This window comes from Electrona antarctica (genome assembly GCF_951216825.1).
Source record: "Electrona antarctica genome assembly, chromosome: 23".
Taxonomy (NCBI): domain Eukaryota; kingdom Metazoa; phylum Chordata; class Actinopteri; order Myctophiformes; family Myctophidae; genus Electrona; species Electrona antarctica.
The window spans coordinates 38,080,657-38,108,233 of record NC_136804.1 but is presented as its reverse complement, the minus strand read 5'-3'; the positions used below and the strand labels follow the sequence as shown (position 1 = coordinate 38,108,233).

The 27,577-nt window shown below is 43.8% G+C and overlaps 2 protein-coding genes across 2 annotated transcripts in view; one reads left to right on the top strand and one right to left on the bottom strand.

The window, feature by feature from the left end:
- Positions 1 to 27,577, top strand: part of syn3 (synapsin III) — a gene marked incomplete at its 3' end in the record, with an annotated part of 145,805 nt that overhangs the window by 61,812 nt on the left and 56,416 nt on the right. The window lies entirely within an intron of this gene.
- LOC306916317 (metalloproteinase inhibitor 3) overlaps positions 1 to 27,577 on the bottom strand; it is a gene marked incomplete at both ends in the record, with an annotated part of 30,684 nt that overhangs the window by 486 nt on the left and 2,621 nt on the right. The window contains 3 exons of the mRNA XM_079494151.1: positions 12,598 to 12,719; positions 15,146 to 15,254; positions 19,825 to 19,907. Coding sequence (XP_079350277.1) covers positions 12,598 to 12,719; positions 15,146 to 15,254; positions 19,825 to 19,907 — 314 coding nt within the window. The remainder of the gene's footprint in view (positions 1 to 12,597; positions 12,720 to 15,145; positions 15,255 to 19,824; positions 19,908 to 27,577) is intronic.

Here is a 27,577-nt window from a genome sequence, read left to right as displayed (position 1 = left end):
GCTGTCTCTGCGTTATTGTCAGGGAGGTGTCTCTGTATCGTTATATTGTCAGGGAGGTGTCTCTGTATCGTTATATTGTCGGGGAGGTGTCTCTGTATCGTTATATTGTCAGGGAGGTGTCTCTGTATGGTTTGCGACAGTCAGTCACTCATATATGATACAGTCTGTTTCTAGTGAAACTAATTCAGTAGCAGTAACATTAGCGTTGATTCTTCATATCCATATGAGTGAAGCGGCCGGGATTTTCAAACACAGTTCTTATATGAGGCGATCTAAAATCCCCCCTATGGGGATTACAATGCAAACTAGAAAAAGTGCCCTTCTGGGCACAGGTCTCCACCAGGAGGATAGGACTGTGTGAGATGTTTGGCAAAATGTTTAGGATTAATATAAACATGTTTTTGAGGCATTTTGTTCCAAAAATGTGTTTTGCAAAAATCAACCTGTTGGTGGCGCTATAACAGGCCAATGTGAAAAGGGTGGGATATATTCCTCAGCCTAGTAAGAAAATGTGTGAAAGATTTCACGTAAATTGCATGCTGCGTTCATGATTTGAGGCTTTTGTTCAAAACGGGGCAATCTTGCAAACTGTGAAAGCTAATTATAGCCAATTAGGATGGAATATGAAATATCGGACAGATCCGACTTGAGCACATGACCATAGAGATAGTGTGTAACGATTTGTGAGATTTTTGGCCAGAATCTGGAGGAGTAATATCAAAAAATGTGTTGTACAAAAGCTGCCTCATGGTGGCGCTATAACAGGCCGTTCTGGAAAATGTGGGGCAGAGGTTCATCGTTGGCATCCAGGGAGTGTGTGTGCAAAGTTTGGCATCGACCGGGTTAACGGTGCCGGAGATTAGCTGGTAACGGACGGACGGAAGGACACACGGACACACGGACGGACACACACACACACACACACGGACGGAGTGCAAAACATACTCTCTCCCCATGCCTTCGGCCTGGTGGAGACAATAAAAAGTACATGAACCCGTGGACTTATAGCGCTACGTTGCTCTATGATGACTCTAAAAGTGTGAAAAACATATTTGTCTTTTAAAGTGTGTTTGAATTGGACGTGATACTCCGGTATTGCACGCCTCCTGCATTCCGACGCTGTAAATCATCATTTATGGAAGGAATGTGACGCCGAGGCACAACCACTCTGGTATGTTGGCTTTGGCACTGCTGACTCCTTTCTCTCTCTCTCTCACACACACACACACACACACACACACACACACACACACACACACACACACACTTTGACCAGTACATAACAAATGCTATACTACACAATCCGTGACTTTTCCAAATGGACGGACTGTGTGTGCAACGTGAGAGGCGTTGGCTGGCCTTTGGGGCCCCGGCGGCTTCTGTCTGGTCGTTGACTTGTTGTGACGCTGGACTGATGCGTCCAGCAGATGTCCAGAGCTCCATTCAGTAGTATTCATACTCATACTGTATTGTACTGTATGGTATCCTCATACTGTATTGTACTGTATGGTATCCTCATACTGTATTGTACTGTATGGTATCCTCATACTGTATTGTACTGTATGGTATCCTCATACTGTATTGTACTGTATGGTATCCTCAGACTGTATTGTACTGTATGGTATCCTCATACTGTATTGTACTGTATGGTATCCTCTGTATTGTACTGTATGGTATCCTCAGACTGTATTGTACTGTATGGTATCCTCATACTGTATTGTACTGTATGGTATCCTCTGTATTGTACTGTATGGTATCCTCATACTGTATTGTACTGTATGGTATCCTCATACTGTATTGTACTGTATGGTATCCTCATACTGTATTGTACTGTATGGTATCCTCATACTGTATTGTACTGTATGGTATCCTCATACTGTATTGTACTGTATGGTATCCTCATACTGTATTGTACGGTATGGTATCCTCATACTGTATTGTACTGTATGGTGTCCTCATACTGTATTGTACGGTATGGTATCCTCATACTGTATTGTACTGTATGGTGTCCTCATACTGTATTGTACTGTATGGTATCCTCATACTGTATTGTACTGTATGGTGTCCTCATACTGTATTGTACTGTATTGTACTGTATGGTATCCTCATACTGTATTGTACTGTATGGTATCCTCATACTGTATTGTACTGTATGGTATCCTCATACTGTATTGTACTGTATGGTATCCTCATACTGTATTGTACTGTATGGTATCCTCATACTGTATTGTACTGTATGGTATCCTCATACTGTATTGTACTGTATGGTGTCCTCATACTGTATTGTACTGTATGGTATCCTCATACTGTATTGTACTGTATGGTATCCTCAGACTGTATTGTACTGTATGGTATCCTCATACTGTATTGTACTGTATTGTACTGTATTGTACTGTATGGTATCCTCAGACTGTATTGTACTGTATGGTATCCTCATACTGTATTGTACTGTATGGTATCCTCAGACTGTATTGTACTGTATGGTATCCTCATACTGTATTGTACTGTATGGTATCCTCAGACTGTATTGTACTGTATGGTATCCTCATACTGTATTGTACTGTATTGTACTGTATTGTACTGTATGGTATCCTCAGACTGTATTGTACTGTATGGTATCCTCATACTGTATTGTACTGTATGGTATCCTCATACTGTATTGTACTGTATGGTATCCTCATACTGTATTGTACTGTATGGTATCCTCATACTGTATTGTACTGTATGGTATCCTCATACTGTATTGTACTGTATGGTATCCTCATACTGTATTGTACTGTATGGTATCCTCATACTGTATTGTACTGTATGGTATCCTCATACTGTATTGTACGTTATGGTATCCTCATACTGTATTGTACTGTATGGTATCCTCATACTGTATTGTACTGTATGGTATCCTCATACTGTATTGTACTGTATGGTATCCTCATACTGTATTGTACGGTATGGTATCCTCATACTGTATTGTACTGTATGGTATCCTCAGACTGTATTGTACTGTATGGTATCCTCATACTGTATGGTATCCTCATACTGTATTGTACTGTATGGTATCCTCATACTGTATTGTACTGTATGGTGTCCTCATACTGTATTGTACTGTATGGTATCCTCATACTGTATTGTACTGTATGGTATCCTCATACTGTATTGTACTGTATGGTATCCTCATACTGTATTGTACTGTATGGTGTCCTCATACTGTATTGTACTGTATGGTATCCTCATACTGTATTGTACGTTATGGTATCCTCATACTGTATTGTACTGTATGGTATCCTCAGACTGTATTGTACTGTATGGTATCCTCATACTGTATTGTACTGTATGGTATCCTCATACTGTATTGTACTGTATGGTATCCTCATACTGTATTGTACTGTATGGTATCCTCATACTGTATTGTACTGTATGGTGTCCTCATACTGTATTGTACTGTATGGTATCCTCATACTGTATTGTACTGTATGGTATCCTCATACTGTATTGTACTGTATGGTATCCTCATACTGTATTGTACTGTATGGTATCCTCTGTATTGTACTGTATGGTATCCTCTGTATTGTACTGTATGGTATCCTCTGTATTGTACTGTATGGTGTCCTCATACTGTATTGTACTGTATGGTATCCTCATACTGTATTGTACTGTATGGTATCCTCAGACTGTATTGTACTGTATGGTATCCTCATACTGTATTGTACTGTATGGTATCCTCATACTGTATTGTACTGTATGGTATCCTCATACTGTATTGTACGTTATGGTATCCTCATACTGTATTGTACTGTATGGTATCCTCATACTGTATTGTACTGTATGGTATCCTCAGACTGTATTGTACTGTATGGTATCCTCATACTGTATTGTACTGTATGGTATCCTCATACTGTATTGTACTGTATGGTATCCTCATACTGTATTGTACTGTATGGTGTCCTCATACTGTATTGTACTGTATGGTATCCTCATACTGTATTGTACTGTATGGTATCCTCATACTGTATTGTACGTTATGGTATCCTCATACTGTATTGTACTGTATGCTATCCTCCTACTGTATTGTACTGTATGGTATCCTCATACTGTATTGTACTGTATGGTATCCTCATACTGTATTGTACGTTATGGTATCCTCATACTGTATTGTACTGTATGGTATCCTCATACTGTATTGTACTGTATGGTATCCTCATACTGTATTGTACTGTATGGTATCCTCATACTGTATTGTACGTTATGGTATCCTCATACTGTATTGTACTGTATGGTATCCTCATACTGTATTGTACTGTATGCTATCCTCCTACTGTATTGTACTGTATGGTATCCTCATACTGTATTGTACTGTATGGTATCCTCATACTGTATTGTACGTTATGGTATCCTCATACTGTATTGTACTGTATGGTATCCTCATACTGTATTGTACTGTATGGTGTCCTCATACTGTATTGTACTGTATGGTATCCTCTGTATTGTACTGTATGGTATCCTCATACTGTATTGTACTGTATGGTATCCTCATACTGTATTGTACTGTATGGTATCCTCATACTGTATTGTACTGTATGGTATCCTCATACTGTATTGTACTGTATGGTATCCTCATACTGTATTGTACTGTATGGTATCCTCATACTGTATTGTACTGTATGGTATCCTCATACTGTATTGTACTGTATGGTATCCTCATACTGTATTGTACTGTATGGTATCCTCATACTGTATTGTACGTTATGGTATCCTCATACTGTATTGTACTGTATGGTATCCTCATACTGTATTGTACTGTATGGTATCCTCATACTGTATTGTACTGTATGGTATCCTCAGACTGTATTGTACTGTATGGTATCCTCATACTGTATTGTACTGTATTGTACTGTATTGTACTGTATTGTACTGTATGGTATCCTCATACTGTATTGTACTGTATGGTATCCTCATACTGTATTGTACTGTATGGTATCCTCATACTGTATTGTACTGTATGGTATCCTCATACTGTATTGTACTGTATGGTATCCTCAGACTGTATTGTACTGTATGGTATCCTCATACTGTATTGTACTGTATTGTACTGTATTGTACTGTATTGTACTGTATGGTATCCTCATACTGTATTGTACTGTATGGTATCCTCATACTGTATTGTACTGTATGGTATCCTCATACTGTATTGTACTGTATGGTATCCTCATACTGTATTGTACTGTATGGTATCCTCAGACTGTATTGTACTGTATGGTATCCTCATACTGTATTGTACTGTATTGTACTGTATTGTACTGTATTGTACTGTATGGTATCCTCAGACTGTATTGTACTGTATGGTATCCTCATACTGTATTGTACTGTATTGTACTGTATTGTACTGTATGGTATCCTCAGACTGTATTGTACTGTATGGTATCCTCATACTGTATTGTACTGTATGGTATCCTCATACTGTATTGTACTGTATGGTATCCTCATACTGTATTGTACTGTATGGTATCCTCATACTGTATTGTACTGTATGGTATCCTCAGACTGTATTGTACTGTATGGTATCCTCATACTGTATTGTACGTTATGGTATCCTCATACTGTATTGTACTGTATGGTATCCTCAGACTGTATTGTACTGTATGGTATCCTCATACTGTATTGTACTGTATGGTATCCTCATACTGTATTGTACTGTATTGTACTGTATGGTATCCTCATACTGTATTGTACTGTATGGTATCCTCATACTGTATTGTACTGTATGGTATCCTCATACTGTATTGTACTGTATGGTATCCTCATACTGTATTGTACTGTATGGTATCCTCATACTGTATTGTACTGTATGGTATCCTCATACTGTATTGTACTGTATGGTATCCTCATACTGTATTGTACTGTATTGTACTGTATTGTACTGTATGGTATCCTCAGACTGTATTGTACTGTATGGTATCCTCATACTGTATTGTACTGTATGGTATCCTCATACTGTATTGTACTGTATTGTACTGTATTGTACTGTATGGTATCCTCATACTGTATTGTACTGTATGGTATCCTCATACTGTATTGTACTGTATGGTATCCTCATACTGTATTGTACTGTATGGTATCCTCATACTGTATTGTACTGTATTGTACTGTATGGTATCCTCATACTGTATTGTACTGTATGGTATCCTCATACTGTATTGTACTGTATGGTATCCTCATACTGTATTGTACTGTATTGTACTGTATTGTACTGTATGGTATCCTCATACTGTATTGTACTGTATGGTATCCTCATACTGTATTGTACTGTATTGTACTGTATGGTATCCTCATACTGTATTGTACTGTATGGTATCCTCATACTGTATTGTACTGTATGGTATCCTCATACTGTATTGTACTGTATTGTACTGTATTGTACTGTATGGTATCCTCATACTGTATTGTACTGTATGGTATCCTCATACTGTATTGTACTGTATGGTATCCTCATACTGTATTGTACTGTATTGTACTGTATGGTATCCTCATACTGTATTGTACTGTATGGTATCCTCATACTGTATTGTACTGTATGGTATCCTCATACTGTATTGTACTGTATGGTATCCTCATACTGTATTGTACTGTATGGTATCCTCATACTGTATTGTACTGTATGGTGTCCTCATACTGTATTGTACTGTATGGTATCCTCATACTGTATTGTACTGTATTGTACTGTATTGTACTGTATGGTATCCTCATACTGTATTGTACTGTATGGTATCCTCATACTGTATTGTACTGTATGGTATCCTCATACTGTATTGTACTGTATTGTACTGTATGGTATCCTCATACTGTATTGTACTGTATGGTATCCTCATACTGTATTGTACTGTATGGTATCCTCATACTGTATTGTACTGTATGGTATCCTCATACTGTATTGTACTGTATGGTATCCTCATACTGTATTGTACTGTATGGTATCCTCATACTGTATTGTACTGTATTGTACTGTATTGTACTGTATGGTATCCTCATACTGTATTGTACTGTATGGTATCCTCATACTGTATTGTACTGTATGGTATCCTCATACTGTATTGTACTGTATGGTATCCTCTGTATTGTACTGTATGGTATCCTCATACTGTATTGTACTGTATGGTATCCTCATACTGTATTGTACTGTATGGTATCCTCATACTGTATTGTACTGTATGGTATCCTCATACTGTATTGTACTGTATGGTATCCTCATACTGTATTGTACTGTATGGTGTCCTCATACTGTATTGTACTGTATGGTATCCTCATACTGTATTGTACTGTATGGTATCCTCAGACTGTATTGTACTGTATGGTATCCTCAGACTGTATTGTACTGTATGGTATCCTCATACTGTATTGTACTGTATGGTATCCTCATACTGTATTGTACTGTATGGTATCCTCATACTGTATTGTACTGTATGGTATCCTCATACTGTATTGTACTGTATGGTGTCCTCATACTGTATTGTACTGTATGGTATCCTCATACTGTATTGTACTGTATGGTATCCTCATACTGTATTGTACTGTATGGTATCCTCATACTGTATTGTACGTTATGGTATCCTCATACTGTATTGTACTGTATGGTATCCTCATACTGTATTGTACTGTATGGTATCCTCATACTGTATTGTACGTTATGGTATCCTCATACTGTATTGTACTGTATGGTATCCTCATACTGTATTGTACTGTATGGTATCCTCATACTGTATTGTACTGTATGGTATCCTCAGACTGTATTGTACTGTATGGTATCCTCATACTGTATTGTACTGTATGGTATCCTCATACTGTATGGTATCCTCATACTGTATTGTACTGTATGGTATCCTCATACTGTATTGTACTGTATGGTATCCTCATACTGTATTGTACTGTATGGTATCCTCATACTGTATTGTACTGTATGGTATCCTCATACTGTATTGTACTGTATGGTATCCTCTGTATTGTACTGTATGGTATCCTCATACTGTATTGTACTGTATGGTATCCTCATACTGTATTGTACTGTATGGTATCCTCATACTGTATTGTACTGTATGGTATCCTCATACTGTATTGTACTGTATGGTATCCTCATACTGTATTGTACTGTATGGTGTCCTCATACTGTATTGTACTGTATGGTATCCTCATACTGTATTGTACTGTATGGTATCCTCATACTGTATTGTACTGTATGGTATCCTCAGACTGTATTGTACTGTATGGTATCCTCATACTGTATTGTACTGTATGGTATCCTCATACTGTATTGTACTGTATGGTATCCTCATACTGTATTGTACTGTATGGTATCCTCATACTGTATTGTACTGTATGGTGTCCTCATACTGTATTGTACTGTATGGTATCCTCATACTGTATTGTACTGTATGGTATCCTCATACTGTATTGTACTGTATGGTATCCTCATACTGTATTGTACGTTATGGTATCCTCATACTGTATTGTACTGTATGGTATCCTCATACTGTATTGTACTGTATGGTATCCTCATACTGTATTGTACGTTATGGTATCCTCATACTGTATTGTACTGTATGGTATCCTCATACTGTATTGTACTGTATGGTATCCTCATACTGTATTGTACTGTATGGTATCCTCAGACTGTATTGTACTGTATGGTATCCTCATACTGTATTGTACTGTATTGTACTGTATTGTACTGTATTGTACTGTATGGTATCCTCATACTGTATTGTACTGTATGGTATCCTCATACTGTATTGTACTGTATGGTATCCTCATACTGTATTGTACTGTATGGTATCCTCATACTGTATTGTACTGTATGGTATCCTCAGACTGTATTGTACTGTATGGTATCCTCATACTGTATTGTACTGTATGGTATCCTCAGACTGTATTGTACGTTATGGTATCCTCATACTGTATTGTACTGTATGGTATCCTCATACTGTATTGTACTGTATGGTATCCTCATACTGTATTGTACTGTATGGTATCCTCAGACTGTATTGTACTGTATGGTATCCTCATACTGTATTGTACTGTATTGTACTGTATTGTACTGTATTGTACTGTATGGTATCCTCAGACTGTATTGTACTGTATGGTATCCTCATACTGTATTGTACTGTATTGTACTGTATTGTACTGTATGGTATCCTCAGACTGTATTGTACTGTATGGTATCCTCATACTGTATTGTACTGTATGGTATCCTCATACTGTATTGTACTGTATGGTATCCTCATACTGTATTGTACTGTATGGTATCCTCATACTGTATTGTACTGTATGGTGTCCTCATACTGTATTGTACTGTATGGTATCCTCATACTGTATTGTACTGTATGGTATCCTCATACTGTATTGTACTGTATGGTATCCTCATACTGTATTGTACTGTATTGTACTGTATTGTACTGTATGGTATCCTCAGACTGTATTGTACTGTATGGTATCCTCATACTGTATTGTACTGTATGGTATCCTCATACTGTATTGTACTGTATTGTACTGTATTGTACTGTATGGTATCCTCATACTGTATTGTACTGTATGGTATCCTCATACTGTATTGTACTGTATGGTATCCTCATACTGTATTGTACTGTATGGTATCCTCATACTGTATTGTACTGTATTGTACTGTATGGTATCCTCATACTGTATTGTACTGTATGGTATCCTCATACTGTATTGTACTGTATGGTATCCTCATACTGTATTGTACTGTATTGTACTGTATTGTACTGTATGGTATCCTCATACTGTATTGTACTGTATGGTATCCTCATACTGTATTGTACTGTATTGTACTGTATGGTATCCTCATACTGTATTGTACTGTATGGTATCCTCATACTGTATTGTACTGTATGGTATCCTCATACTGTATTGTACTGTATTGTACTGTATTGTACTGTATGGTATCCTCATACTGTATTGTACTGTATGGTATCCTCATACTGTATTGTACTGTATGGTATCCTCATACTGTATTGTACTGTATTGTACTGTATGGTATCCTCATACTGTATTGTACTGTATGGTATCCTCATACTGTATTGTACTGTATGGTATCCTCATACTGTATTGTACTGTATTGTACTGTATTGTACTGTATGGTATCCTCATACTGTATTGTACTGTATGGTATCCTCATACTGTATTGTACTGTATGGTATCCTCATACTGTATTGTACTGTATGGTATCCTCTGTATTGTACTGTATGGTATCCTCATACTGTATTGTACTGTATGGTATCCTCATACTGTATTGTACTGTATGGTATCCTCATACTGTATTGTACTGTATGGTATCCTCATACTGTATTGTACTGTATGGTGTCCTCATACTGTATTGTACTGTATGGTATCCTCATACTGTATTGTACTGTATGGTATCCTCATACTGTATTGTACTGTATGGTATCCTCAGACTGTATTGTACTGTATGGTATCCTCATACTGTATTGTACTGTATGGTATCCTCATACTGTATTGTACTGTATGGTATCCTCATACTGTATTGTACTGTATGGTATCCTCATACTGTATTGTACTGTATGGTATCCTCATACTGTATTGTACGTTATGGTATCCTCATACTGTATTGTACTGTATGGTGTCCTCATACTGTATTGTACTGTATGGTATCCTCATACTGTATTGTACTGTATGGTATCCTCAGACTGTATTGTACTGTATGGTATCCTCATACTGTATTGTACTGTATGGTATCCTCATACTGTATTGTACGTTATGGTATCCTCATACTGTATTGTACTGTATGGTGTCCTCATACTGTATTGTACTGTATGGTATCCTCATACTGTATTGTACTGTATGGTATCCTCATACTGTATTGCTTATTATTATTGTTGTGTCTTCCTGTCCGAGGGACACAGATCTCAGTTAGTTATGCCGTTAACGTTGGCTCGATTGTTGTTGCCTCTGTCAACAACAGAGCGTCCCACTCACAGTGCACCGGTTAGGAGCCCACTGTGTTCCACTCACCCACTGTGTCCCACTCGCCCTGCACCCACTGTGTCCCACTCACCCTGTGTCCCACTCACCCTGTGTCCCACTCACCCTGTGTCCCACTCACCCTGTGTTCCACTCACCCACTGTGTTCCACTCACCCTGTGTTCCACTCACCCACTGTGTTCCACTCACCCACTGTGTTCCACTCACCCACTGTGTTCCACTCACCCTGTGTTCCACTCACCCACTGTGTCCCACTCACCCTGTGTTCCACTCACCCACTGTGTTCCACTCACCCTGCACCCCCTGTGTTCCACTCGCCCTGCACCCACTGTGTCCCACTCACCCTGTGTCCCACTCACCCTGTGTTCCACTCACCCTGTGTCCCACTCACCCTGTGTTCCACTCACCCTGTGTCCCACTCACCCTGCACCCACTGTGTCCCACTCACCCTGTGTCCCACTCACCCTGTGTCCCACTCACCCTGCACCCACTGTGTCCCACTCACCCTGTGTCCCACTCACCCTGTGTTCCACTCACCCTGTGTCCCACTCACCCTGCACCCACTGTGTCCCACTCACCCTGTGTCCCACTCACCCTGTGTCCCACTCACAGTGCACCCACTGTTCCACTCACCCTGTGTTCCACTCACAGTGCACCCACTGTTCCACTCACCCTGTGTCCCACTCACAGTGCACCCACTGTTCCACTCACCCTGTGTTCCACTCACCCTGCACCCACTGTGTTCCACTCACCCTGTGTTCCACTCACCCTGCACCCATTCACCCTGCACCCACTGTGTCCCACTCACCCTGCACCCACTGTGTCCCACTCACCCTGCACCCATTCACCCTGCACCCACTGTGTCCCACTCACCCTGTGTCCCACTCACTCTGCACCCACTGTGTCCCACTCACCCTGTGTCCCACTCACTCTGCACCCACTGTGTCCCACTCACTCTGCACCACTCACCCTGTGTCCCACTCACCCTGCACCCACTGTGTCCCACTCACCCTGCACCCACTGTGTCCCACTCACCCTGCACCCACTGTGTCCCACTCACCCTACACCCACTGTGTCCCACTCACCCTACACCCACTGTGTCCCACTCACCCTACACCCACTGTGTCCCACTCACCCTGCACCCACTGTGTCCCACTCACCCTACACCCACTGTGTCCCACTCACCCTACACCCACTGTGTCCCACTCACCCTACACCCACTCACCTTACACCCACTCACCCTACACCCACTGTGTCCCACTCACCCTGCACCCATTGTGTCCCACTCACCCTACACCCACTGTGTCCCACTCACCCTACCACCACTGTGTCCCACTCACCCTACACCCACTCACCTTACACCCACTCACCCTACACCCACTGTGTCCCACTCACCCTACACCTACTGTGTCCCACTCACCCTACACCCACTCACCTTACACCCACTCACCCTACACCCACTGTGTCCCACTCACCCTGCACCCACTCACCCTACACCCACTGTGTCCCACTCACCCTACACCCACTGTGTCCCACTCACCCTGCACCCACTGAGTTCCACTCACCCTGCACCCACTGAGTTCCACTCACCCTGCACCCGCAGCCCAGCTGGTATCGGTGATTGAAGCCTTTCTTCTGGGCCAGCGAGAGCCGGTCCCACCGCTCGTTGAAGTTGCACAGCCCCGTGTACACCTTGCCGTTGAACATGCGACCTGCGTGGGCGGACACACACACACACACACACACACACAGACACACACACACACGTGCGCACGCTTAACGTGATATTCAGAGAGCATGTTGATGCTATCCTATATTGACTTCTTTGGAGCACGTAATTGTTTTTTCTTTGCACGACCGATTTACCTGTGATTTGATTTACTCGGGTTTATGCCATTTATTCTGAGTGTAAAATGAAACATGAATCATTTTACGCTCTCAAGAGTTACCATTATCGTTAAACATCTGCAATACCTAATTTACAAGAAGTCTACACAATTAGAGAATGTAGAAGAATTGTTATTTTGATCAACGTATTGCCTACAGCATGGAAATGTGGAACAACAACAAGATATTCTACGTTTTAGGTCTGAGAGGCTAAATGTCATCAGATGGTGGTTCGTGGCTCAAATGGGTCTGAGAGGCTAAATGTCATCAAATGGTGGTCCGTGGCTCAAATGGGTCTGAGGGGCTAAATGTCATCAAACGGTGGTCCGTGGCTCAAATGGGTCTGAGGGGCTAAATGTCATCAAACGGTGGACCGTGGCTCAAATGGGTCTGAGAGGCTAAACGTCATCAAACGGTGGTCCGTGGCTCAAATGGGTCTGAGGGGCTAAATGTCATCAAATGGTGGTTCCGTGGCTCAAATGGGTCTGAGAGGCTAAATGTCATCAAACGGTGGTTCCGTGGCTCAAATGGGTCTGAGAGGCTAAATGTCATCAAATGGTGGTTCCGTGGCTCAAATGGGTCTGAGAGGCTAAATGTCATGAAATGGTGGTCCGTGGCTCAAATGGGTCTGAGAGGCTAAATGTCATCAAATGGTGGTCCGTGGCTCAAATGGGTCTGAGAGGCTAAATGTCATCAAATGGTGGTCCGTGGCTCAAATGGGTCTGAGAGGCTAAATGTCATCAAATGGTGGTCCGTGGCTCAAATGGGTCTGAGAGGCTAAATGTCATCAAACGGTGGTCCGTGGCTCAAATGGGTCTGAGAGGCTAAATGTCATCAAATGGTGGTTCCGTGGCTCAAATGGGTCTGAGGGGCTAAACGTCATCAAACGGTGGTCCGTGGCTCAAATGGGTCTGAGAGGCTAAATGTCATCAAATGGTGGTTCCGTGGCTCAAATGGGTCTGAGGGGCTAAACGTCATCAAACGGTGGTTCGTGGCTCAAATGGGTCTGAGAGGCTAAATGTCATCAAACGGTGGTTCCGTGGCTCAAATGGGTCTGAGAGGCTAAATGTCATCAAACGGTGGTTCCGTGGCTCAAATGGGTCTGAGAGGCTAAATGTCATCAAACGGTGGTTCCGTGGCTCAAATGGGTCTGAGAGGCTAAATGTCATCAAACGGTGGTCCGTGGCTCAAATGGGTCTGAGAGGCTAAATGTCATCAAACGGTGGTCGTGGCTCAAATGGGTCTGAGGGGCTAAATGTCATCAAACGGTGGTTCCGTGGCTCAAATGGGTCTGAGAGGATAAATGTCATCAAACGGTGGTCCGTGGCTCAAATGGGTCTGAGAGGCTAAATGTCATCAAACGGTGGTCCGTGGCTCAAATGGGTCTGAGGGGCTAAATGTCATCAAACGGTGGTTCCGTGGCTCAAATACAGAATAAATACTGGACCTTGTCATGAAAAGGGATGATAAAACCACTGCTGTCAACGAACCACCCAAAGGAATCCCAGTAGTTTGAACTGTAAGACAATCCTGTCCGCTAAGCCCATGTTAAAGCAACACCCCTATTTCTGAATGTCCAAAGGTCGCGGACCTCTATTTATAGACATCTGGCCGTGGGCGGGCTTACCGCCAAAGTCTGGGGTCGCGACCTCTACGACAGGTGCTCTTCCGAGCCGCGGGGGCGAAGCGGACGGAGGAGAACATCGTTGTTCGTCACCCGCGTGTCCTCGACCGCTAACGACCATGTCGTCACTACGAGGGAATCCCAACCGCGCGCACGCGTTCCTTTCTTAGCCGTGTCGGGTTTGACCGCACTACGTTGACAACATCGGCACATGTTTGGATGAATGCTTATAGCACTGGTTCCCCAAACGTTTTCATGTCAAGGACCCCCAAACTGATGCTATAATCAGCCCGCGGACCGCAGCGGCCAATGAGGTCGCTCTAAATGAACTGCATCTATTTTTTAAAATATCTTCGGTTCCACCACTCAGGTCGCACTGCTGTGATTTCTTTATTGACCTGTGATCAGATACTGGTATTTAATTACCTGTGATCAGATACTGGTATTTAATTGCCTGTGATCAGATACTGGTATTTATCCCATTTTGACCTGAGATCAGATTCTAAAAATGTCTTCTACATCCTGACAGTTTTCTGAAAAAGCTTGTAGATCTGCTATTTTTCAATAGCTAAAGCATAACATGATGCCAACACCAAAAGGGGTTCCCGCCCAAAATGGGTTAATTACCTGTGATCAGATACTGGTATTTATTGATGTCAAACTTGACGCCACACAGTCCCTCTGAGGCGTCTGTGTAGATGTGTTGGACATGCTGCATCTTGAAGCCTTTGTACATCTGAGAGAGAGAGAGAGAGGGGGGGGGGGAGGGAGAGGGAGGGGGAGGGAGAGAGAGAGGGAGAGGGGGGGGGAGGGAGAGAGAGAGGGGGAGGGGGAGAGAGAGGGGGGGAGAGAGAGGGGGAGAGAGAGAGAGAGAGGAGAGACAGAAAGACAGAGAGAGAGAGAGACAGATATATACAGAGAGGGAGAGATAGAGAGAGAGAGAGGGGGGGGTGGGGGGGGAGAGAGAGAGAGAGAGAGAGAGAGAGGGGGAGAGAGAGAGGGGGGAGAGAGAGAGGAGAGAGAGAAAACAGGGTTTAATACCAGTGTTGTAAAGTAACTTAATTACGGTACTATGTTGAGGTATTTGTACTTTTCTTGAGTATTTCCAACTTCCAATACTTTTACATTACAACGTATTTTCAGACGGGGGTCGGCGGCCAAATACAGACATGTCTGGACTCTGGGGGTCCTTGCCGTGAACAAGGTTGACCACTGACAGAAATGGGGGTTTTCAGGAAACTGTCAGGATTTAGAAGACCTTATTTTTAGAGTGGGCCTCGGGTCTAAATGGGTTTAAATTAATACCTTCATGGCCTCCTGCTGAGGGTCAATAATCACAGAGTGCCGCCAGTCACAGTAAAGCTGCTTTATTTATCAGACTTTCCCTTAAGAATTCCTGGTGGGAGATAAAGCATTAAGCTCGGCCCTTAAACTAAATCACAGATAACATAATAATTACATTGCATAACAAACACACTGTGACTGTTATGCCGTTTGACAAGGTCGCATAGCGCTGCACACCACGGTGCTATTGGTTTCCCCATGAGAATATGTATCGTCTTTATAGTCTGTAGTTGCTGAACATTAACTACATTAATTATATATAAATATGTATCGTCTTTATAGTCTGTAGTTGCTGAACATTAACTACATTAATTATATATAAATATGTATCGTCTTTATAGTCTGTAGTTGCTGAACATTACTATGTTAATTATATATAAATATGTATCGTCTTTATAGTCTGTAGTTGCTGAACATTACTACATTAATTATATATAAACATGTATTGTCTTTAGTCTGTAGTTGCTGAACATTAACTACGTTCTAAATGTGTCACCTGGAGCCGGGTCGTGGGCAAGGACTGTCTAAAGAGGACGAGACACGAAGAGCATACGGGCGACGCCATGTTGCTCCATGGTGCTCCATGGAAGTACAGAAACATGTGCAATGGGCTATATGCAGCCAACACTTCCACGTTCAGCTTCCTTGGTCTCAACTGCGCATGTTTCTTTCCTTCCATGGAGCACCATGGAGCAACATGGCGTCGCCCGTACGGTCTACGGTGGCCTTCGCGTTTCGTCCTCTTTAGACAGTCCTTGGTCGTGGGTTTCCGGCACCCCAGAGCTCCTATTTTGAAGGACTTCCGGCACTGATTGTGTTAAACAGACAACATCAAAGAGCTTAAAGACTTAAACCTCTTAAAGTCTCTCTTGTAGTAAAAACACAAGAGCCACTAAAGTTAACTGAACAGACAACTCTAGTTGCTGCATGATTCTTCACGATTCTTCACAAAATGAGATCTCATACTGTAGGTGTCTGAATCTAGATCGCCATCTTTTTTCCGATAAATCGAGCAGCACTACAAAGGTCACTGCTCGACCGCAAAGGTCACTGCTCGACCGCAAAGGTCACTGCTCGACCGTTCATCTCAGGTACGCGGAAAAACCCCCAGAAAAAAACAACACACACACACACACACACACACACACACACACACACAACCACACACACACAACAACACACACACACACAACCACACACACACACACACAACCACACACACACAACAACACACACACACAACAACACACACACACACAACCACACACACACACACAGCTGACATAGTCCAGTGTTGTTCTGCCATGGGAGCTGTTTTGGCCGTTTTGCTAGAGTGTGATTTATTCGCTCTGCCAACGACAGGAAATCCCTGTTTAGATGCGCCGCCTTTCTCAGAAAAAGGGGGACGAATTGCACAGGCCAGTTAACCCCTTCTGGGCGGGAACCCCTTTGGGTGTTTTAAAGCATTACGTTATACTTTTAGCTATTGAAAAATAGCAGATCTACAAGCTCATAGCGTGGCACCGAGTGCCTGCTATTTTTGAAAAATCGTGAAAATGTGTTGCAAATCTTTGAATATATATTCTTTCAGAGCGAACGTTTTTAGCTCAGATCTTTGCTTCTGGAGGGGGGGGGGGTCCCTGGAACAACATATTTTCAGATGGGGGGTCGGCGGCCAAATACAGATAATTCTGGGGGTCCTTGACATGAAATAGTTTGAGAACCACTGACATAGAAACATGAGGTTTTTCAGAAAACCGTCATGATTATTTTAGAAAGACATTTTTGTATAATGGGTCTCGGTGGAAGTGGGTTAACAACCGGGGGGGGAATTGTTTAGCAAGGCAAAAAGCATTCTTCTCACAGGGTTGGTTCAGCCAGGAGGAAATGTGTTGTTATTTATAAGAAGAAGCACAAATAGATCGCTGACTCTGTGTCTCTGTTGTTGGAGAGTCCTCACACACAGCAGCAGTTGTTGTTGTTGTTGTTGTTGTTTGGCAGAACATTTTGATTTTAGTCTCTTGAATAGTTAGTTTTAGTCATGTTTTAGTCACCTGGAATGTATCTGTGTTAGTCTAGTTTCAGTCAACTAAATATCATAAGATTTTAGTAGACTAAATCTACAGGTGATTTAGTCGACTCAAATGTATTTTGCCAGGCCTTGATGCCGTCGTAATTAGTGTTTTTACAGTTGCTGAAAATAGCAGATCTACAAGCTCACAACGCGACGTGTTGTGAGCTTGTAGATCTGCTATTTTCAGCAAGTGTAAAATGACTTATACATTACTCTAATAGACCCCCAGGTGTTGTGTATGTGTCTAACTGTCTATGGAGTCAACATTACTCTAATAGACCCCCAGGTGTTGTGTATGTGTCTATGGAGTCAACATTACTCTAATAGACCCCCAGGTGTTGTGTATGTGTCTATGGAGTTAACATTACTCTAATAGACCCCCAGGTGTTGTGTATGTGTCTATGGAGTTAACGTTACTCTAATAGACCCCCAGGTGTTGTGTATGTGTCTATGGAGTTAACATTACTCTAATAGACCCCCAGGTGTTGTGTATGTGTCTATGGAGTTAACATTACTCTAATAGACCCCCGGGTGTTTTGTATGTGTCTATGGAGTTAACATTACTCTAATAGACCCCCAGGTGTTGTGTATGTGTCTATGGAGTCAACATTACTCTAATAGACCCCCAGGTGTTGTGTATGTGTCTATGGAGTTAACATTACTCTAATAGACCCCCAGGTGTTTTGTTATAATCACAAGGACATTAACAAATAACTAGTGGGAGACTATTACACTTTTACTGTGTTCGGGGTGCAGACCAACAGACCGTAGGATTGTTTCCATACCTTCTTATATCGATGCAGTGTTTGACTTTGGTGGTGTTTACGTTGAGCTGTCCCCCCCCCCGTCCCCCCCGTCCCCACCCTTAATTCATAATGTCTGTAAGCTACTAATCTCGTGCCTCTTGGCTGCTGTCTTAACAGAGGGACGGTTGCCAGAGCTGGCGAGGCAGGCACGGCCTTTGGGAAATAACGCAAGATTATGTAAGAAAGAATATCAGGGGGAATATCAGAGCGCCTGGCTTTGGTTTGGCCCTGCAGAGTTCTACAGGACGTGTGCCAAACATATACCGACTCCATAATTAGAAGAGACTTTGAGCTGTGTGTGTGTGTGTGTGTGTGTGTGTGTGTGTGTGTGTGTGTGTGTGTGTGTGTGTGTGTGTGTGTGTGTGTGTGTGTGTGTGTGTGTGTGTGTGTGTGTGTGTGTGTGTGTGTGTGTGTGTGTGTGTGTGTGTGTGTGTGTGTGTGTGTGTGTGTGTGTGTGTGTGTGTGTGTGTGTGTGTGTGTTTTTCCTCAGACAGCTGTTGCTCAGGCACAGCTTTACTTTCTGGTAAACGGTGCATTTCTGGGGGTGCAGTACTAAGTTCAAGTCATTACCTACCTCCATCCCTGACCCAGAGTAATCTAGTAAGTGAGTGGCGACAATGGAATGCGGAAGTGCTCATTCTATCTCAATGGGATAGTTCCAGCCATAGGAGCAATGTGTGGAGCTATAGCCCATAAGGCACCCGTTTTGTGGTGAGATCAAAGCGTGTCGCTACTCTCCTACTCTACACTCTGCCCTGACCTAACCGTAACCGCAAGCACGGGAGCAGCACATGTTCGATCGCTAGTCCGACCGTTGTTCCCGCATGTCGGACTAATGCTCCGTCGGAATGACGTGCGGATCCCGTTTGACGGTGTAGCTATAAGCGGTGCATCATTCCAACATGGTTGACGGTGTAGCGCATCATTCCAACATGGCCGAGACTAACTCTTAGTTTACCTTCATCTGCTTGACGGTGTAGCGCATCATTCCAACATGGCCGAGACTAACTCTTAGCTTACCTTCATCTGCTTGACGGTGTAGCGCATCATTCCAACATGGCCGAGACTAACTCTTAGCTTACCTTCATCTGCTTGACGGTGTAGCGCATCATTCCAAAATGGCCGTCTTTCAGGAGCTTCTTGGCTACCACTTTAGCGCGGATCACTGAGGAGAGAGGATACAAGAAAATATGTTTTTACTTAGCATGTTCGAATGCCCCTGCCGCCCCCTGTGAAAAATAGCTAACATCGCTAAAATGAAAGAAAGCAGCAAATGAAGAAAATAAATCTAATCTACTTTCTCTAATAACAACCTTAAACATGAACCTTTTGGTTGAAACAAAACCAAAGTTGTCCTTTAAAGTGAAGATTAGGAGTGTGTTCCAGAGTAGGCCTACAGAACCTCTGTGTTCAGGTTTGATTGATTGATTGATTGATTAGAAATATTTATTAACAGTTTGTAGAATTACAGTACATTTCAAGCACAACTCAATACAAAGACTGTTAACACTCCCATCGCCCAGGACGAAGTTCTTTGTCCTTTCTATTAGTAACGCCCGACGCTCAGGACAAAGTCTTGTCCAAAAGACGAAGTTTATTGATATGAGAACGGATCGCATGGCTCCACAGCTTGGGAGCGCCTGTTGGGCAATCCTCGGTGACGCGCAATAGTGAGACGTCATCGAAAAACTCCCTCCCCTGTTTAGCTGATGAAAACGAAAATCTTAAAACGATCTCGCGATCTAAATCATCCCGTCTAATTATGAAAAAAGATCCTGTGTTAGACGGCGGTCCAGTCGCTAGTCGCGATAGATTTATTCTTGTCTCCCGTTGTTGTCGATCAACTCTAGAGTGGTGTGGCTATTGTTAGCTGCTACACACACATCAACAAGGAACGGAAGTCCGTCCGGAAAAGGGGTCCGTGTTTATTAATCGAATGGGCGCTATAATGTAATGGATTAAATAACCCCGGGCAATTAAAGTGTTAACTGTGTGGACGACTCAATAAAGCACTACACTTGTTTACAAGAGGGTCCACCTTGTTCAATTCATCATAATATTTAGAGACGTACAAATAGACACTTCTATAAAGCCAAAGAACAGGAAATGATCATCATAGAGGAGGTAAAAAGGGGAAAGAAAACATATACAGTGAGGAGGGGAAGAAGAAAGTAAAGCACGCGTCCTGTTGTTGAAACGGGCATGGTTCTATATCGGGCTGCGGGCCTCGAACAGATCCTATCTACGCCAGGGGGGGGGGGGGGGGGGGGGCAGCGCCCTCATGTAAACGGCCGGGTGAAAACTCAACGGATTTGCTTTTGGTTTCACTCCCTGTTTGCAGTAAGTAAATAAGTAAATAAGTGGGCCTCTTGTATTGTAGTGACCGTCGGCTTTACGCCTGAAGTCTTAATTTAGGATAGTGAATGGACCCTCCTGTCACTGCTCTGCCCCGGGCCATGGGGCAGACCCCCCCCCTCAGTGAATGGACCCTCCCCAGAGGGAGGGGTGTCACTGCTCTGCCCCGGGCCATGGGGCAGACCCCCCCCATACAGAGGGTCCAGTAGTGTGAAGTTCACCTGCTGACCACACAGTGTTGTTTTTTGGCAGAACATTTTGATTGTAGTTTTAGTCCTAGTTTTAGTCTCCTTCAATAGTTTTCATTTAGTTTCAGTCGCATTTTAGTCACCTGGAATGTTTTAGTGTTAAGTCTAGTTTTAGTCGACTAAATATCATAAGATTTTAGTCGACTAAATCTATAGTTTATTTAGTCGACTAAAATGTATTTATTGGCATTGACTGTTTTTACACTTGCTGAAAATAGGCTATTTTCAGCATGCAACCAAGTGTAAAATGACTGCATCTCTTGTCCACTAGTCCCTAACATTTTAGTCTAGTTTTTATTTGTTTTGTCAGTATATTTAGTCATAGTTTTAGTCATCATGGCTTAGTTTTTATTTAGTTTTTATGTAGTTTTTGTCAGTGATAAAAGGTAGTCAGCTACACCACAGACAGGTCAGTCCTCCTGCTATAACCACAGACAGGTCAGTCCACCTGCTATAACCACAGACAGGTCAGTCCACCTGCTGACCACAGACAGGTCAGTCCTCCTGCTATAACCACAGACAGGTCAGTCCACCTGCTATAACCACAGACAGGTCAGTCCACCTGCTATAACCACAGACAGGTCAGTCCTCCTGCTATAACCACAGACAGGTCAGTCCACCTGCTCAGTCCACCTGCCGACCACAGACAGGTCAGTCCTCCTGCTATAACCACAGACAGGTCAGTCCTCCTGCTATAACCACAGACAGGTCAGTCCACCTGCTATAACCACAGACAGGTCAGTCCACCTGCTATAACCACAGACAGGTCAGTCCACCTGCCGACCACAGACAGGTCAGTCCTCCTGCTATAACCACAGACAGGTCAGTCCACCTGCTATAACCACAGACAGGTCAGTCCTCCTGCTATAACCACAGACAGGTCAGTCCACCTGCTATAACCACAGACAGGTCAGTCCTCCTGCTATAACCACAGACAGGTCAGTCCACCTGCTATAACCACAGACAGGTCAGTCCACAGACAGGTCAGTCCACCTGCTATAACCACAGACAGGTCAGTCCTCCTGCTATAACCACAGACAGGTCAGTCCTGCTATAACCACAGACAGGTCAGTCCTCCTGCTATAACCACAGACAGGTCAGTCCACCTGCTATAACCACAGACAGGTCAGTCCTCCTGCTATAACCACAGACAGGTCAGTCCACCTGCTATAACCACAGACATAACATCCAACCCTGTCTGGGGATGTTTGTTATCTTTATCTCCTTCCCACATTCCTCCTTTGGAGCCTCACATTCTCTAGAGTGGAAAAAAAAGAAAACATTCTTCCCCCGACTAGAGAAAAGAAATAAATTAAGCATGTGTCATGGTCATTCTGTAGTTCCAGAACGTGTCATGGTTTTTTTATAAGTAAAGTATTATTTTTTTTTTAAATTCAATTAAAAAAAAATATATATATAATAATATATTTGAATTTACGTCATATTTAGCGGAATTTTGACCTAATTTCTCTGTTCATTGTCAATGGCAAATATTGAGACGTGTGGGGACTAAAGCTGTCTATAGGAGGGCCCTCAAACACATTATTTGATAACTTTTCATCGTGCTCCTAAAATAATTTGTGTGCTACTAGATTTTTCAACTTAGTCGCACACGTGCTACTTGGAAAAATGCTAAGCGTCGAGCCCTGCGGGAACCCCTTTTGGTGTTTTAAGCATTATGTTACACTTTAGCTATTGAAAAATAGCAGATCTACAAGCTCATAACTCCAGCGGAGGTGTGTGTGTGTGTGTGTGTGTGTGTGTGTGTGTGTGTGTGTGTGTGTGTGTGTGTGTGTGTGTGTGTGTGTGTGTGTGTGTGTGTGTGTGTGTGTGTGTGTGTGTGTGTGTGTGTGTGTGTGTGTGTGTGTGTGTGTGTGTGTGTGTGTGTGTGTGTGTGTGTGTGTGTGTGTGTGTGTGTGTGTGTGTGTGTGTGTGTGTGTGTGTGTGTGTGTGCGTGCGTGCGTGCGTGCGTGCGTGCGTGCGTGCGTGCGTGCGTGCGTGCGTGCGTGCGTGCGTGCGTGCGTGCGTGCGTGCGTGCGTGCGTGCGTGCGCGCGCGCGCGCGCGCGTGCGTGCGTGCGCGCGCGACCCATCCATGCCCAATCTTTGTTCAACAACTATTGTAGAGTTTGTGGGTAATTTTACCACTGAAATGTCAACTGACTGATAAACTTGCCACTTCTACAGCTTCATTAGAAAGCACACACACACGCACAACGTGGGAATCATTTCAAACCACCGTGCTCTCGGGATGCTTCTTTGACCTTTCAAATATGTGTGTTCTTTTCTGAGGGGCGCCAGCCCCCCCTGTGCCCAGCTTGGCTGAGCACGGAGTGTGACCTATGATGTTTAAGACACTACACTACACTAGGCACGACCTCTGAGGGACCATGAAGGGCACAATTACCCAGGAATGTGCGACATATAATAAGGATAGGAAACATCTGCTGAAACCTCCACAGTAGAATACACAGTAGATATAATAAGGATAGGAAACATCTGCTGGAACCTCCACAGTAGAATACACAGTAGATATAATAAGGATAGGAAACATCTGCTGAAACCTCCACAGTAGAATGCACAGTAGATATAATAAGGATAGGAAACATCTGCTGGAACCTCCACAGTAGAATACACAGTAGATATAATAAGGATAGGAAACATCTGCTGGAACCTCCACAGTAGAATACACAGTAGATATAATAAGGATAGGAAACATCTGCTGAAACCTCCACAGTAGAATGCACAGTAGATATAATAAGGATAGGAAACATCTGCTGGAACCTCCACAGTAGAATACACAGTAGATATAATAAGGATAGGAAACATCTGCTGGAACCTCCACAGTAGAATACACAGTAGATATAATAAGGATAGGAAACATCTGCTGAAACCTCCACAGTAGAATACACAGTAGATATAATAAGGATAGGAAACATCTGCTGGAACCTCCACAGTAGAATACACAGTAGATATAATAAGGATAGGAAACATCTGCTGAAACCTCCACAGTAGAATACACAGTAGATATAATAAGGATAGGAAACATCTGCTGGAACCTCCACAGTAGAATACACAGTAGATATAATAAGGATAGGAAACATCTGCTGAAACCTCCACAGTAGAATACACAGTAGATATAATAAGGATAGGAAACATCTGCTGGAACCTCCACAGTAGAATACACAGTAGATATAATAAGGATAGGAAACATCTGCTGAAACCTCCACAGTAGAATACACAGTAGATATAATAAGGATAGGAAACATCTGCTGAAACCTCCACAGTAGAATACACAGTAGATATAATAAGGATAGGAAACATCTGCTGGAACCTCCACAGTAGAATACACAGTAGATATAATAAGGATAGGAAACATCTGCTGGAACCTCCACAGTAGAATACACAGTAGATATAATAAGGATAGGAAACATCTGCTGGAACCTCCACAGTAGAATACACAGTAGATATAATAAGGATAGGAAACATCTGCTGAAACCTCCACAGTAGAATACACAGTAGCCGCATTTCCCTTCGAAACGTAGTTTCCTTTTCTGTCTCTCTGAACCTCGAAAGTGAAACTATGGAACCGTCTATGGGCCTTTCACATGGGAAGCGATGAACGCAGGCGTTGTCGCCTGGATCTAGGACAGGTCTCCTCCAGGTCTGGATCAACGTCAGGTCTCCTCCAGGTCTGGATCAACGACAGGTCTCCTCCAGGTCTGCTCGAGAGGGGCGCGACAACGCAAGCGTAACAAACAAAAAAGCGCGGGCGTGTGCACGGAGCAAGCACAAATTCACGAGACCGCGTAAAAAACGCTTGCGTTGTCGCACCGCGACTGCTCCCCTGCAGTGCTCCGCGCAAAAACGCAGGTCTCGTTGAAAATGAACTATAGGCGCGTTACATGGCTTCACGTTTGAAAAGGCCCTGTACTCTTGAAGCATTGTGAGGAGGCGTCACAGCCCAGATGTTGCAGCTGAAACAGGTCTCTCCCCTGGCCAATAAGACACATGCCTTAACACATTATACTTGCCCTCTATAAGTAAAAAATTAAATTAAAAACACCTTCCATATTTGTATTTATCTTAGAAATGGTCTGTTTTTCACTCGATAGGGAAAACTTCTGTCGCAAGTTGATGATGTCATATCGTAGGCCCATGTGGGCGTGGTTATGGATGATGTCATATCGTAGGCCCATGTGGGCGTGGTTATGGATGATGTCATATCGTAGGCCCATGTGGGCGTGGTTATGGATGATGTCATATCGTAGGCCCATGTGGGCGTGGTTATGGATGATGTCATATCGTAGGCCCATGTGGGCGTGGTTATGGATGATGTCATATCGTAGGCCCGTGTGGGCGTGGTTATGGATGATGTCATATCGTAGGCCCGTGTGGGCGTGGTTATGGATGATGTCATATCGTAGGCCCGTGTGGGCGTGGTTATGGATGATGTCATATCGTAGGCCCATGTGGGCGTGGTTATGGATGATGTCATATCGTAGGCCCATGTGGGCGTGGTTATGGATGATGTCATATCGTAGGCCCATGTGGGCGTGGTTATGGATGATGTCATATCGTAGGCCCATGTGGGCGTGGTTATGGATCCCACCAACATTCTAGGGTACACAAGTGACATCATCAACTTGCGACAGGAGTTTTTTCCCTATATTGAGTGAAAGATGAACTAGTTCTAAGATACATGAAATATTTAAGGTGTTTTTCATTTCAAATATTAGTTATATAGAGGGCAAATATAATGTTTTAAGGCATACAATATGATTAGCCAGGGATCCTTTCAACTCTGACAGTATACGAATGGAACCAAATGGACCCTAACGGGTCCATTTGGTTCCATTCGTATATACTGTCAGAATTACAGACCTGTAAGGGTGAATTTAGAACCCCCTCAACTCAAGGAACCATGCGTGTCAGCCGAGTTAAATCGTGACGAATGACAAAGTATATACATTCGTATACTGTCATAGTTAGACAGACCTGTAAGGGTCCACGTAGAACCCCCTCCTCAAGTCCCTGGACCCCCACTAAGGGTCCACGTAGAACCCCCTCCTCAAGTCCCTGGACCCCCACTAAGGGTCCACGTAGAACCCCCTCCTCAAGTCCCTGGACCCCCACTAAGGGTCCACGTAGAACCCCCTCCTCAAGTCCCTGGACCCCCACTAAGGGTCCACGTAGAACCCCCTCCTCAAGTCCCTGGACCCCCACTAAGGGTCCACGTAGAACCCCCTCCTCAAGTCCCTGGACCCCCACTAAGGGTCCACGTAGAACCCCCTCCTCAAGTCCCTGGACCCCCCTGGACCCCCACTAAGGGTCCACGTAGAACCCCCTCCTCAAGTCCCTGGACCCCCACTAAGGGTCCACGTAGAACCCCCTCCTCAAGTCCCTGGACCCCCACTAAGGGTCCACGTAGAACCCCCTCCTCAAGTCCCTGGACCCCCACTAAGGGTCCACGTAGAACCCCCTCCTCAAGTCCCTGGACCCCCACTAAGGGTCCACGTAGAACCCCCTCCTCAAGTCCCTGGACCCCCCTGGACCCCCACTAAGGGTCCACGTAGAACCCCCTCCTCAAGTCCCTGGACCCCCACTAAGGGTCCACATAGAACCCCCTCCTCAAGTCCCTGGACCCCCACTAAGGGTCCACGTAGAACCCCCTCCTCAAGTCCCTGGACCCCCACTAAGGGTCCACGTAGAACCCCCTCCTCAAGTCCCTGGACCCCCACTAAGGGTCCACGTAGAACCCCCTCCTCAAGTCCCTGGACCCCCCTGGACCCCCACTAAGGGTCCACGTAGAACCCCCTCCTCAAGTCCCTGGACCCCCCTGGACCCCCACTAAGGGTCCACGTAGAACCCCCTCCTCAAGACCCTGGACCCCCACTTTGAGAAGCATTTTCACACACAGGCCACACATTCTCCAGATAGCTCCAAGGAGTCGCTGGACGTGCCGGCCACTAATTGGCTGCTGGCCATGCCGTTGCTGTGTGGAATGTGTGGAAGGACCCGGGCCCGCGCCTCTCTCTCTCCCCCGAGACAGGCCGGGGTTGGTGTCATTTCCCCACGGTGACCCCCGTTGAAATGAAAGGAAAAGAAACCTCCAGGGGGAAAAAGGGTCCTCCCTACAGGGTGACCAGAGTACTTCTGTCCCTCAAGGGTCCTCCCTACAGGGTCCTCCCTCAAAGGGTCCTCCCTACAGGGTCCTCCCTACAGGGTCCTCCC